This window comes from Antrostomus carolinensis, unplaced genomic scaffold (genome assembly GCF_000700745.2).
Source record: "Antrostomus carolinensis isolate BGI_N321 unplaced genomic scaffold, ASM70074v2 scaffold21514, whole genome shotgun sequence".
Classification (NCBI taxonomy): Eukaryota; Metazoa; Chordata; class Aves; order Caprimulgiformes; family Caprimulgidae; genus Antrostomus; species Antrostomus carolinensis.
The window spans coordinates 1-15,524 of NW_010313108.1; the positions used below are offsets into that span (position 1 = coordinate 1).

Genomic DNA, 15,524 nt, shown 5'->3' on the forward strand with positions numbered 1-15,524 from the left:
GGTGCCTGGCTCCTGAGGGGCGAGGCCTTGGTTCCCCTCCCGCTCCCCGTGCTTTGGGGGCAGCCAGCGAGCCGCCCGGCCGGCCTGAGTCCCATCTCCCGCCTCCCCGCCCGGTCCCTGCCCGTGTGGCGATCTTCCCGGTGGTGCTGAGGCCTGCTGGATCCCCGCTCGCCCGTGGGAGCAGCGTCTCCCCTCCCTATCGCTTCCTCGGTACAATGCAAATGCAGAGGGAGTTTCCTCTTCATTCAGGGGTTCCCTGATGCCTTCTTGGGGCAGAGCACCCAAATGCCTTCCTTGTGTTGGAAGGCTGAAGGTGTTTTTCCAGCCATTACAGATTTTCAGGTCTTGCAGGCTTTAAAGATACCACCTGGCTCTTAGAGAAGCCACTTGACTAACTTCCCAGCCATTGAGTTGGATGAATGGCTGCCAGAGGTTCATGCAAGAAATATGTCAAGACACGGGCTTCACTGGGTTATGAAGTTTGGAGCTGGCTTATTAGCTAAAAGTATCAGAGATGCATTATTTGGAAATAATGTTCAAGGTAGTATAGTGTTTTCCTAGAAGCACTTGTGCTGTACATGCTGATTTGGGTCTGAGTCAGTACTTTGTCAAATGGTTCCAACAGTAAACTGGCATACTTGGAAATTTACAGTTAGTACCTCTGATGCAAAATGAAATGCCCTGTTGTAGGTGGTGTGACTTTAAAGCTTTTTGTTTGTGTGTATTTTTGATGCACTGTTTCAGTAAATTTTCTGCAAGTTCAAAAACGTACTGCAATTTTAAGAGTACTTTTAAAATGGACTGTGGAGAAGTTTTCCTTAGTATTTCCTTAATTTGATGGTTAACTTGTATTTGTATCTCTTGCTTACTCTTTAGACACAGCACTATGAATCAAGAAAAACTGGCCAAGCTTCAAGCACAGGTCCGAATAGGAGGAAAGGTGAGCAACTCATCAGAGATGCAGTGTTTCCTGTAATTCACAGGTTGGAGGAGAGACATCTCAGAAATTTGTTGTTCAAAACATAGACTTTAGTTCATGGGAGGGAGGAAAAAAATATATATGTTGAAGGCCTGAAAATCACAGGTTTTGTGTCATCTGAATCATAGTACTGCGACCTGAAATGCAATTTTCTTCCAGTTCAGAACTGCTGAATGAGTAGTTTCCACAGTGTGTGAAGCTTTCTTTTTAATTAGTTGACTTGTTGTGACCTGTGAGAGCTCAAGCTAAGCTTACCTGTTGGTTGTTCCAGTTCTGCCTTTCTCTTCTCCCTCTTGGGGAGTTCCTTCCTTTGTGCCAGCTCCAGGCTTATCTGACTCTGTACTGAGCTGTTTCTTTTCCATGAGCCAGCAGGTAGCTAGTATGACAAAAAAAAGAGTATATGGCTTGTTCAGTGTGGGTGTTCATCTCCTGACCGTAGGTGGGGTTATGAAAAAGTTTGCAGAGTAGGAATTCCAAAATTACTGTCTGTGGAACAGTTTAAAAATGTTAATTACTTGGTTACAAAAGTGTGACCTTTTTAAATCGCTGTATTTGTGCTTCATCTTTTAAAAAATAAAGTTCTCGGGGAAACTCTTTATAATCTGGCTTGTGGGCAGGGAAAAGTACTTCTGCTATTTCGTCTCTTTTTGGTCTTTTACACTTAAAGACCTTAAAATTGAGAGTGAGAGCTAAAGCTGTAGGTGAAGAGGAAGTAAGTTGAAAAGCATTTTTGACTGCAGAGCTCTCTCATGGCTTACAGACAGGTTGCTCAGAGTGCAGTATGACATTCAAAAATTAAAGAGTTGTGAGATTTTTAAGAATAGCTGATGGTTGTGTCTCGATTCTTTTCAGGGAACAGCTCGCAGAAAGAAGAAGGTGGTGCACAGAACAGCTACAGCTGATGACAAAAAGCTTCAGAGTTCCCTCAAAAAACTGGCAGTAAATAACATTGCTGGCATTGAAGAGGTATAGTGATAAAATAAGTGTTTTCTGTTTGAAATTAAATTCACTGTGAAGTTTTGGTGGTGTTGGTGTTTTGGTAGGGTTTGTTTCTGTTTTTAAACAACAACTTTCCCCTCAAACTTACAGGTCTGCTTACTGCCAGGTAAAGTTATTTGATTATTGTCTCATTTCCATTAATGCATACATACCTAGAGGAAGGAAGGATAAGATTCTGCTGGCCAGATAGTGATTGTAGAGGCTGGTAAGCTGTTATGTATGTGTCTTGCATTCATTGCAAACCAAAATGTCTCTCGATTCTTAACTTCATGAACTTGATTACCTGCTTTAAAGAGGAGAGCAGTAGATGCACTGTGCAGGGACATCTAAAGCAACAGTTGTGTGGTGCAGAATATAAAGAAAACCATAAAAATACCAGGAGTAAGAACTTGCAAGTCTGTATTATCAAAACTAGGTCATTTTACTGCATGAGAACTATGAGAATTGTTTGTGGTAGTCACAGGAGGTGACATTTCTTACAACATGGCAAAGGCTTTAGAGAACCAGCTTCTCTGTTAAAGTGAGTAGGAATATAGAGGTTTTGGATATTCCTTGTATATGTCTGCTTCACATGCATAAAATATCAATGGAAACTCTGACATTTTCCATAACACTGTAGAAAGTAATGCTCGTAAGTGGGAGGAGGAGGTGTTCCTTCATCATAAACTCAATATTACTGTAGTACTTGGTTAAATGTAATATTTAATCAGTAATTAATTAATTTAAGCAGGATTGCAGGGTGCCTCCAGAGGCCACTTAGTGCATACCCCTCATCCAAAGGCAAATAGAGATTGGGTGTAGAAGCTGGTTTGACTGTAAGTTTTCATACCTCTGCTACAGAAACAATGCAGCTTGGCTGTTTACTTGGGCTTGGAATGTGTATGCTGAGCTATAGGAACCCAAAGAAAGACACAGTTCTTGTTCTCTTTTGGTTCCCCTGCCTCCCTACCCCACCCCACAGCATAAGATCTTTATTCAGACATGGTCACTCGTGTTTTTAAATGTCTTGATGTGAAGGAAGATGATGCAATATGCTTCTGCCTTGATAGCTGGGTCTGTAATTGCAGTATGTTGTGTTCAGGTGGACACAAGTTGACCTTGGTAAACTTTGTGTAGGTAGACGAGTTTGAGGAGGCTAGTAATGTTGAGTCAAGTGTTAGTAGCTCATCTGTGTGGTTTTTAAAAGAGGCTTTTAAGTAAGAAGACAACCGTTCTTGAAGCCTTTACCATTTCCCCATGTGTAAGGGACAGGACATCCTTCAGTTTTGCAGGAAGGCAACACACCTCATTTTCCTGTTCAAAACACCTTTTGAATTCTGCTGCTGTGTGAAGATCAGTAACTTAAATGTTTGTATGTTTTAGATCTTTAGTTCCCAAATATCTGTTTTCCCCTTGTAACTTCTACTAAAAACAATACTTAAGAGTTCTGTGACATAAGTTTATTACTATTGTTTGGTTCAATGGGTAGTAGAACTCATTTCCTTTTTTCAGTCAAAATTATTTTCCACTTAACCATAGCTTAGCCAAAATAAAATCTTAACTTTCCATTCTGTCTCCCCATAAGTTAAAAAAAACCCCTTAAAATAAACCCATAGAAATATGCCAGTATAAACTTTGGCAGTAGGAGCAAAGCAGGCTGTAAAACGCAGTAGTTGGTGATTCAGAAGACCAGGGAAGAGCGAGAGAGCAGGGTCACTGTACGATGTACTTAGTCTTAGAAGAGTCATCGTGGAGTTGTTGGGAAGGTGTGGAAGCTGTTCTAGTGCAGTCAGTACATGAAGCTCCAGTTCTGTGTTTGCCTCTGCAGGAAGCATCCCTGCCTTGGGCAGCTGCAGCAAGGAGGCCAGGTTGTGAGTCTTGTGTCTTTGCCAATTCTGCTGTAAAAACAATGTTTTCCTGATGGGTGACACAGATAGCTGGGGATGGTGGTGTCTTAAACTGATGTGGCAAGGTTTTTCTGGTAGAGCTTTTAGTTTGTAGAGAGTTACTCCAGAGCTGAAGGTTTTGGTTTTTTCCTTAGGCATTCTTCATATTCACTCATTAATGACTTACAGTCTAATAACCTGTGTATATTTTTTGCCTTTGTTTGAAAATGTACATGAACTGTATGATAACATACAGTCCCTTGCATACTTCATACTTAATATTTAGGTAAGTGTATTTTATGAAGGAACTAGAGCTCTTGAATTGTCTTTCCATATAGTATGTATGACTCCATATTTTATTATAAACTCATATTTTACTTCCAGTTTAGGTGGTGTTAATTCCAGATGCTTTTGTCATGGTTATATTATCCTCTGAGAGGAGTACTAGTTTTGTAATTTTTAATACATATTTTAAATCTAGATTTGAATTGATAATTAATAATTTGAATTAATAATGTTGCAACATTTTTGTAATTATTATTAATATATTTAAACAGGTGAACATGATAAAAGATGATGGAACAGTTATTCACTTCAACAACCCCAAGGTTCAAGCTTCCCTCTCTGCTAACACTTTTGCAATTACTGGTCATGCAGAGGCTAAACCGATCACAGAAATGCTTCCAGGCATCTTAAGCCAGCTTGGTGCTGACAGCTTAACAAGTCTCAGGAAGTTAGCTGAACAATTCCCAAGACAAGGTAGGTCTCTTTGGAATCTTCCATTGCTGATTTAAAGAACACATGAAGTATTGGAAGTTTTAACTTGAATTTAACAGCAGTGTATGTGACTTAAAAGATGATCAAAAGCATGTGTACATGTGTGCATATTTCCACTGTTGAGGAAATATGGGGGCAGGAAACTTTTTTCCCCGCCTTGTTGTTTTGAGATTCTGTATAGGCAGGCCCAGACTTTAAATGAATGAATTAATTAATCTTGTGGGTCAGACCTGCTGTGATTCCAGGTGTACAACTGCCTATGACAAAATACTGAGGAAAGCCAGTTCACTGTTTTATTTGGAAAAACTCAACAGGTTCTTTTTGTCATGTCAGGGAGTCAATTCTATTTTCCTTGTTCGTACAAAACATTTCTATTGTGGATATAGAGGAAGAGACATGTTCCTTATCTTCTGCTTTATGATTCTCTTTGGAATTAAACCAAGACTTTTAAAAATGAATTAAAAATCAAAGCCTTGATTAAAAAAAAAAAAAAATCAGACTACCAAAACCATTAAAGTTTTTAATGTGATTCTTTATTTTCTACTCCTTTTAAAACCCTGACAGTGTGGTATATGTGTGTGATATAACTATTACTGTAATTTTACAATTAAAATGGATATGGGGACAATCCCTTTTAGAATGATACCCTCCTTGGGGAAGCACTGTAGCATGTTTTGTAGAGGTCTCACCTACTGTCCCTAAGCAAGTTTGTAATTTAAGAATAGATGGAAATTTATTCTTATAATGGTATATGTTATGAAATTAGAATGTGAGAAGACTTTAAAACATGCAAAGTAATCAATCTGTTGACTTTGATCTGGGTTTGTGAAAGCTTTCTTAGACTGCGGAACAGCTACACTTTTCATTACAAGTAGCTGTGTCAGAGTTCATGTTTCATGTTGCATATTGCCAAAAACTAATTCTTGATACCAAGCCCTGATGATGTTGGACATTTAAAAAAAAAAATTGTTGTTTTCATATTTAGACTGTTATGGCCATTAAAAAGACTGCAGTTGGACTTGTTGCAATTGTCTAGATTTGGAACTAGAAAATACATCAGCTGCTTTAATGTTTTCAACAAATAGTTATTCCTTCTAAATCCATAATTTTAATTTCTTCTATATTTAGTGTTTAGAGTTTAATTGAAAGTAAAGGGTTTATTTTTCCTTCTTTACTAATATGTGAAATACCTTTCAAAATATAGAGAGATGGATTGTCATAACCATGTTTCTTTGATACAACCTCAGTACCAACAGATACTTACTGTGGCTTCTTTAGGTAGTACAGGAAGTCAGACCAGTGAGAAAAATGCTTTCTTTTATTTTAAGGTCTTGCATTTCTCTAGACTGTTGGCAGCATGTTCCAACTTCCATGACTTAGAGTTTGATGCAGGACCCTTGGTATGGCAATATTTTTTTCTTACAGCTGTGGCCCCTTAGTAACTGAATCATGTGATATATTGGTCCCTGGTCGGTACCACATTATTGTTGCCTTGAAGTAGATGGTTTCAGTGAGAAGATTTAGTCACGCTGGGTTTTTTCTGTATCATCTGATCTTTTGCCAGCTCTGCATTAATACCCCTGAGCGTTGGAAATCGCTATGCTAGTACTTTGGTACAAGAATGTTCCCAAGTAGACCATGCTGATTGCTGTTGATACCCAGTCATTTGTGTGTTTGTCACTACTGGGGGTTGGGGAAATGCTTTTCTTTTTTTTCAGCTGCGCTTTTTATTTTGTTGTGTGATTGTCCCTAATTCTGTATAATGAGAACTTGGCACCAAATTTCTTTTTATAGTGTTGGATAGTAAAGCACCAAAATCTGAAGATATTGATGAAGAAGATGATGATGTCCCAGGTAGGCACATACACACGTGTCCATTTAATGTATAAATATTTCCATTCATGCATTTAAGCATTTGGCTCTTGTTGTGATTGCACTTCTGACTTGCTAAAGAAGCCTTCATATACCAAGCAGCATTAAAGCATTGATGAATTTGGATTCCAGCTTCTGAAAAAAGGCTTACCTTGTGCAAATTGCTAATTCCTAAGTGAAAATAGGTTTAAATACTTTCAGGGAGGTTGCACAAGTGATGTAAATATCCAGATAGGATTTCAGGCCTTTTTTTTTTTTTTTAAGGTTTTTAGGTAAGTTCTTAATTTGTCATTTAATAACTGCCTATCAATCACCACACTCTTCTGTATCATACCGGTATGGTGTGTTAGCCGAAACAAACTGGTGGACCCAGAAGTTCAATTCCTCATACTCTGGCACTGGTTTATTTCTTTGTGATCTTGCATAAAAATTCAGTTCTGTCCACAGTGCTGTTTCCTGGAGCATAGCAGTTGATGGGTGGCTAACTTCAGGCATTCTTTAAAGAATCCTGATGGCTCAAGACTCGACTGCAGCTAGTAGAGCACCTCTGAAAATCAGATCTTAATCACTTCATGTTAGAGCTCCTGCTCTTCTGAGTGTTTCTGCATTTCTAGTTCATAGTGTATGTTCAAACAAAGCCTTTTTTCTGAAGCCCTTTGAAATTGGCCCATTAAAAATGGTGTGCATGGGTATAGTTAAGAACTGCTTAACCTTTCCCACATTATATGCATTTTCTTTAAACTTACGAAGGTAATGTTACTGGACACTACTGTATGAAATATTCTCATCTCTTTCAGATCTCGTAGAAAACTTTGATGAAGCATCAAAGAATGAAGCTAACTAAATCATTAATAGTTCTGGAAGCTGGCATGGACTAGATTTAAGAAATCAGCTATGTGGTTCCAAAGTTTTAAAGAAACAGAGAACATCATCTGTTAATAGTTCAGTAATATAAATATTTTGTATTTTTATGATGCTGTTTGTTCAGCATTTTCTGTCAGTTGATTTTGTATTTTGCACTTACTCCCAGGATCTACTCTTTTGGTCAAAAAGAAATGTCAGTGCAGTTTGAGGGGTGTGTGCATGTGCGTGTGTGTATGTGTGTGGGTGTACATATAGTGGAGAACAAATTGGAGAACACTTATTTAACCTTTTCCCCTTTTCCTTTGAAAGTAGAAATAAAATGGATCTTCAGCATTGTTACTTTTTTGGTTATCAACAAATAGTGTGCAGAAGGTAGTTAGATTAAAATTTTGCCCACATTTTGTGACCTGGAGGCATGACACCATTAAAACTTGGGTTTAATTTGCTGTTAACTATTATACTTGCAGATATATTTCTCACCCCTGTTGAAATGTACACATCAGAATGGTTATCAACCTTATGTTGACCCCAGATGATACTGAAGATGAGCTGTTTTACCAGCTTGTGACAGTAACTTTTTAAAAATGAAAACTTGGTTTCAGGAAAGTATGCTTTTTTTTTTTAACCTTTCTCAACCTTTTCTTTTTTTCTTGTCTCTCTAACCTTTTGAAACAAGCTGATGTTTGACTCTTCCCACATAGGCTTAGCAGTGTGTTCTCCTGTTGATTACGTAGAGTATTTCCCATGTCAAAAGGAAAACAAACACCTTGGTTCTCTACCATCAGGTCACTTCCTAAACTCGGAGGTCTAGTTGGTAACAATCCAGTCCACCAGTTTTGCACAGTAACAGATTTTTGCTTGAATAACTTCAAGCTGTTCTCTTGGCATGACTGCATTTACTAGCAGCTGATGATTCACTGTCATTCTTGCGGCACTAGGAATTAAACACACCCCGAGAGCAGTGTTTAAGGTGGGAAGAGAGTTGTTGACATTTTGCCTTGCCTCCTGCTGGGCAGTTTGTGCAATGACGAGCTCAAGGGGAGATAATTTTTATTTTTTTGCCTGTAACCTTTGCCTATAACCTACCTCTAGGTTTGGTGTCATCTATGTAGTAGCTTCTTAAAAACCATAAATGCTCCTCACGCCTAAGGAGGACATTGGGAGGTGCTGTTGGTACAGTGCAGTATTTATGACCTTTCTTTAAAATGCTTAATGTGAACCCGTTTTCTCAGAGGCTCTTTCAAGGTTCTTGATGTAATGTGCATTATGGTATAGTTAGACATCATTGTAACCTGTGTCAAGGGCAGCTGTGGCTTACGAAGGCCATTTATTCCTCTTCATCTGTCACTTAATTATGGCTTAATTGGAACATATCAGCTTTTTATGTAGGTTCATATGCTAGAGAACTGTAAATGTACAAGGTAAACAGGACATGAGTTCTGATGGCATCATCAGAAAACCACAAAAGCAGAGCTGTAGTGGTTCGTCATCTGAACTCCTCCATTTATTTTATAGGCTTTGTTCCGTTTTTCCTGTTATATTTTATATACTACATGGATCTTACTACAAAATAAAATAACAGTGCAAAAGAGGAAATGCTCCCTCTGGTGTGTTGTCTCCTCCTCCCACCAGCCCTAGCTGAGGGACGACAGGTGGATGCAGCAGCCGTTTCAAACAGCACTGCATCCTTCCTGACAGTGACTGAGGGAGATACAGGCAGGATCCTGTTAGAGCTGTGGGATTTCACACTCCCATATACCCCACTCTCCTGTTCTTCCTGCAGTGTTGAATGGAACTTTGGTTTGTTGTGTGGCTAACCTTAAATCGGCTGCAGGTGCATTTGTTCTGTTGATAAGGAAGAGCTGTCCTCACCAGTGTGTGCACAGGCACGCTGAATTGCCTTGTGCTGCCTCTGCAAGCGCAAAGAGCAGATGAAGGATACTAGGAAACAGGTATTTGCAGTGTTCTTCTCTCTGCTTAAGGGACACCAGTGAAGGACATTTCAAAGTAGCAACTGTGCTGAGTTGATGTGTGGGACATCCCCTCCCCTAATACTAACCAGATACTGAAAATTCACACTCATTGGTTTCTGATCTAGGGAGTATGTCAAAAGTAATTTTGTGAGAGATTAGGAGTAAGCATTGGAAATGATGATTCCATAAGTTTATGTAGTTGAACTTTCTGTTTCCTACAAAATACTCATTTAATTTTTGCTCTGGTCATGACAATTTACATGTTAAACTCTCACTTTTTCCTATGTTTGACAACCAGTAAACTAACTAAATATGCTAGCTTATGTAGTTATATTATCTTCAGTTTTTCCACTGTATCTGAAAACAGTCAACCACTTATGATTTGCTGCTGGAAATGCTAGAGCTTATCAATCATTAAACTGATTTTAATTAAAGGTAACCCATCAAGGCTGTTGTGGGAAAAGCTATTTTTCTTCTTCATATTTGTTCATGGTATAACTCAAACAGTGTACGTGCTCATGGAAATACAAAGTTACGAAGAGCAATTTTGGGGAGTGTCGGTACAGGAAAAACTCCCCACATGGAGGTGAGCAGTTGAACGTTAAAATGTTCTTTGCTTGGCTTGAAGCATCATAACCACTGTACTTCTGAAGCCCTTGAGCTTAACTTGCTTGCTACTTAAACACTGACATATTAAAGGTACCGGTAAAGATCTTGACATGTTAAAGATTTGGTAGTGATTTGAAAATAGGAAGGTAGAGGAGAACATAGGTTGAAACATCTCATGGGTTCTGTGTGTGAGAATCAAAGCTGAATCGGTGAACACTGAAAGAATCAAGAACTTGGCAAATGTATCAGACAGCAAACATGAGTCTTCCTGCCCTGACCGCTGGATTTGTGTAGTTCCCAGGTTTATGGATGGGAAACCTGGGACTGGCTGGCCTCTCTCAGGCAGGAGAGCAAGTTTGTAAAAACCTGCAGTTGTGCTGAATTTGTTCTCCTTGGGGGGAAAAAAATGCTCGTGTATGATGGATGGTAGAGATTTACAGCACAGTCAGCGGTGCTGGAGACCATGTACTGAGGGCTGGTAAGGGAGTTCTCGTGCAGCACTCGGTAACAAAGTAAGTTTGCACCTAAGAATGTTGATAGGGTGGAAGGAGTTACTTTATATATATGAACATAAAGATGCTGATAAAGGGGTTCAGGGGAATTTTTTCTTCTTAACTTTGTTACGTAGGAATATTTGACGAGTGCACAAGAATGATAAGGATGAATTTGGAACCGTTACTGAAGTTGTGCTGAAATATGTTGATAATTCACTAGTATTTGTCAACTTTCCGTGGGAGCTAGGAGTTGCTATGAACTCCCTTCTGCCAAGGTATTCACAAATAATGGTTTGGATTTGGTGTGTACAGAAGGAGCACTGCAGGTCTTACAGATTATTTAATTACTGGCTAGCGTGTTGGTTGACCAATGCATTGCTGTTAACAAGAAAGAAATGAGGAAGTTAGAACAGCGCAGTCAATCTGTGCTTTACGTAAGAGATCAATTCATGTCTCTGCTGGGGAATGTCCCAGGAGGGGTTCTCCTGAATTTCCCTGGAATCAGACTGCACTGCTCCAGACAGAAGGGATGTACAGAGTAAACTGCCATGTAGGTGAAGGTGGATGAATGAATTCTGCCACTGGCCCTTAAGAATAGTCTCTGTTTATTATTTGAAGACAATGCTGGTTTGTTCACCAAAGTGAACAGACAGATTGTTCTGGAGATCAAGATTACACTAATTAAATGATCTGTGTTTTGTACTTGAGCAAATGAAGTGACGCAGAACAGAAGCACATCACAACACTAGCCATGGCAACTTCACGGAAGTGACAGCAGAAGTACGGGGAATGGTTGCTCACATTCAACTGTTTGCTTTGGTTTTGTTGTGTGGGGTTTTTGTTGTTGTTGTTTGTTTGTCTTTTAAATTTCCACCCTGCTCTTCAAAAACTCGTTTGCAGACGCTAAAGAATTTAATGGATTTATTCGGAACGATGCAGGCTGCAGTGGCAATCAAGCATTCGGGTAGCCAAGCAGAGCAAGTGAGGAGACCAGTTCTAAAACTGTTTGTCTTGGGATGTTTGGGTGAAAGCCCGGGTTGATATCTAGAGCAGGGTTATTTGGAACTGGGCTTTAATTTCAGCCTCTGTGTTTGGCAAGAAAAAACAAACTCTTACATGTTGTAGTGCCTTGGTTTGCCTTGTTTCAGGAGTACTGCTCTGCCTCATGTGATTGTGTAATGTAAATTAATGAGCACCAAACCTGGATGCTTCTTGAGAGAGAAGAGCTACATCTGTGCAAATGGTATATAAAAAAAACCAACAAAACAAAACAAAAACCAACCTACTTTGCTTCCACATGATGAATACATATGATTTGGTGGGCTGGCAGTAGTACGAAACACCCTCTCGCTAAAGAACAATCCCACAGCTTGCTCAGACACTGTTTTTTTCTTGGTAACCTGGTATCTGTCAGATTCCCAAATATTAGGTGGCATTTCCTTGAACTTTGCATTGCAGATGTAGTTTGTAACTATGCCAAATTAGTTTCCTCCTTGGAGTAAAAGTACTTTTTTATAAAGTATTAGTGCTAAGGCAAACACTGAAACAAAATTATATGCTGAGGCCTTTTGACCTTTCAGTGCACATATCCCAGCTGAATAAAAGGAGTTATGTGACCTCGTACCCTTTTCTTGCAACATCCTTGCAGCCGCTGTAGTAACTGCTTATGTCCAAAAGTCATATTAGAAAGTATTTAATGTATTCTTAGATTCTGTCTAATGCAACGTAGGTGACAAAGAGGAGCCGGTGCTGTGTGACCAGCTTACTATAGACACTGGGAAATGTGGTGCAAACTGCATCTTGAGAACATCAGATCTGATTTTGAGGCTGTGTGTGGAGCTGGAAATTTCCAAGCAATGCAATTTATTGCCAGACATAGGTAAGTGAAGACTTAAAATCTCAACAGATTGTCAGCAGGATACGAGACCTTTGCATACCAAGAGTGAAGTTCCCCTGCAAAGCCTTCACCAATCTCGGACTTCCCTGCCACCAAGCCTTCCCTTCCTTAGCTTTCCCAAGTGCCAGCAGTAGTAGCTCATGTCTGAGGTCACCTGGATCAGCTTGCTCCTCTGGCTGTAAATTACTTCTTGTAAAGTTGGTTTTCAGATGGTTTTCAGCTCAGCTTGCTGACTGTGTAGCTGTGCTCGTGCTAAAAGCTCAACTGTTCCTCCTGACAGCTGTGGTTGCCTTAACCAGCTTGTGGAACTGCATCCAGAGCCGTGGTGGCAGCATTTGAACCCACAGTTTGTTCTGCATGAGTGGGTGCCTGCAGAGGAAGCCGCAGCTTCAGGGCCATCTCGGCTGTCTTCGCCTTACCAGCTGGTAGCTCGCTTTAAATTTGTGTGAAATAAATGGTCACCTCCCTCTAACAGGAAAGCATTTGCACACAGTCCTTTTGGGCAGGCGTGGTAGAGGTGACCATCACACAGACCAGCCTCGCAGGCTGAGCTAACCCTGCTGTTGCTGCCTACTCTGCTTCTAAGGCTTGTCCTGGCAAGGCAGTGCGGGGGAACTCGCGGTCCTGCTGCCAGGGTCGGGCTGAGTTTAGGGAGAAGGGAAGGATTTACCATATCCATGCCTTGGGCGACTGATCTGGTCAGGTACTGTAACTTGTAGATTGTTTTGAAACATTTAATTGTGAAATAGGTTTTCAGTACAGCTCACTGTGCCTTGTGAGGGTCAGGCATTGCCTGCACTCTGGGCTGATGAGCTGCCACGTGTGACCCTGGTGTGCTGTGAGCACAGCCACCCTCTGACTCAGCCGTCCCACGGGTCTGCAGCTGCACAGCACCCAAACACAGCCTTCCCCTCTCGCCCCATTTTGCATTTCTTTTTCAGTGAACAGTGTTTGGGTTTTTTGGGGGGTTTTTGAGGCTTGTTTTTTGTTTGGTGGTTTGTTGGGGGTTTTTTTTGGCAAGCTGTTGAAGTTTTGATCAATGCTGATAGTTCTCGTTCACTGAAAAATCACCCTTTAAGTTATTTACTGAGATCTTTAATAAGGAATTTCCATTTTTGTGACAAGATCTGGTTTCAGATGGCTTCTGATAAGTGGTGTTTAATTGAAAATAGCTATATTGTGCTTACAGCATTTTTACAATCTCTGGGGAGTAATGATGCAACTAAAGTTTCTGCTGTGTTCATTTTGAAACACTTTAGCGCTGGAGACTCTGGTCTGCTCTCTGTGGCAATTGGCAGTTGCAATTAGTGATGGTTTGTATTTTTGCATGTTTCTGAAATAAAGCAAATAGGGCCTAACATAATTTTTACTTTGAATAAGGATTTCTTAAGTATTAAGTTTCCCACAGCCTCCTTCCTCAGCTTGACTGAAAGACACCAGGTTTTCTCATAATCTGCTGCTGGATATTTGGGTATTTTGCTGATATTTCTCTTGACACAGAAGTTATGTCTGTTTTCTGAAAAACAGGGAATGTGTTACACTTTCTAGTCTTTTCTACATCACCTTTCTCTCAGCCACATGATTTCTCTGTTCTTGTAAATTATTACCTTGTGAACACAGCAATATTACTACCTCTATCTCTTCTCCTGCCCTTTGAGTTGCAGAGTTTCCTTCATTGGCAGCATGCACTGAGAAATGCTGGCCACTTCCAGCCCTGAAATTGTAATAGTTTATCCCATTACACGGTGATTTTTCTGGCTCAGTTCTCCTGAGAACCTTGAAATGGGTTTTCTGTAGAAATATTCCATACACTTTTTCTTTTAAAGGCTATGGTCAAATTTGAAGGGATAATCTAACTATTGTTTCTAGTGGTATGTGTGTTCTATCCTGATGACTTTGATAAATTATAGAGGGGTTTTCAAAGTGCAGTCTAGGTCACTGAGGTCTTGGTGACTTCTTTGAGCAAGCAGACATACAGCATTAGCATCTTAACTGTTGGAAACTTTTCCATGACAAATGCATACACTTTTAATGGCTTTAATCTGCACAAGCACTCCGTGAGTTTGCAGTAAGCTCTAGTAAAAGGTTTAGATGTCTTATACCCCCGTTTCCTCAATGGCTTACAGTACCGTCATCAGGAATGCATACCAAGTGCATTTTCCTTTGTGACTGCTAGTTCTGTTGTCTTCCCCTCTCTGTTTCTCAGACAATACTCACAGCAGCTATGGAGCTGTTGGATTTGGACTACCTGACATAGCAGTAAGCTAATACTTTCAAATTGCTTTGACCCTCAGGTTCATTATGCTTTGGGCTGGCCAGTATTTGTCAGGAAAGAAGAAACAAAGTAGTAGCTATTCAGAACAGGATTTCATTTGCATTGAATAAAGATGGTGAGAAATTATTTTTATTAGTTTCTCATCTGAGACATTAATCTGTGTTAAAATTTGTATAAGATATGCCTTGGTTCAATTTTTGCCCTTCTGTGTTAACTCTTAGATAAGCCAAGATAAGAGAGGTGATTAAATACTTGTCCTCAATTAGTCTTACCCTCGTAAGCAGTCCCATGAAAAATTGCTGTGGGAGCTATTACATGCATTGTCTATTTGCACAATGAAAACAAGCTTTAAAAGTTGTTCCTACCATAGTTAAGTAATCCTGGTAAAGGAAAAGTATTTGCAGGTTTTATACTCGGAACATCTCTGGTTTGTTAAAGGCAAGATAAAGGACAGATGTCAAAGATGGCAAGGAGCTTTTTTCTTCCCCTCACCAAAGAAAGCAGCTCCCTGCTTGTATGTGCTGTTAGTTTCTGTGCCCTGTTCTGTTGGCTGACATTGTACTTAATCCTGTATCGTAGTCAAAATGGTTTTGCAAGGGTTCTGGCAGTTTGGAATGGGTACCGGCCTTTTTTAGCAAACTCAAAACATTCAGCTGGCTGGCTTCTGAGTTACAAACCTGGACAACTGACATCTCTCATTGAGATGTTGGGAAAGTAGATGGTCAGGGCTTTCCAAGTGCTCTGACTCACAGCACTCCACAAAATCTCAATCATGGGATTTAGTAAGGCATAAATAAGCCTGGGGTTTTTTTAAATAGGCTTAATTATACCCAGCAAAGCAGTGTCCTTTTGCTTGAGCAGGGAGTTGCCACACTGCTGTGAAGTCAAGACACTGCTAGGAGAACAGGAAGGTTCAGGCA

The 15,524-nt window shown here is 40.0% G+C and overlaps 1 protein-coding gene across 1 annotated transcript; it reads left to right on the forward strand.

The window, feature by feature from the left end:
* Positions 1–877: 877 nt before the first annotated feature.
* Positions 878–7,689, forward strand: BTF3L4 (basic transcription factor 3 like 4). Its single transcript, XM_010167246.1, has 5 exons — positions 878–940; positions 1,832–1,945; positions 4,401–4,602; positions 6,415–6,474; positions 7,290–7,689. Exons 1-5 carry the CDS (start codon positions 887–889, stop codon positions 7,334–7,336), a joined length of 477 nt encoding a protein of 158 aa, XP_010165548.1. The 5' UTR covers positions 878–886; the 3' UTR covers positions 7,337–7,689.
* The last annotated feature ends 7,835 nt before the right edge of the window (positions 7,690–15,524 follow it).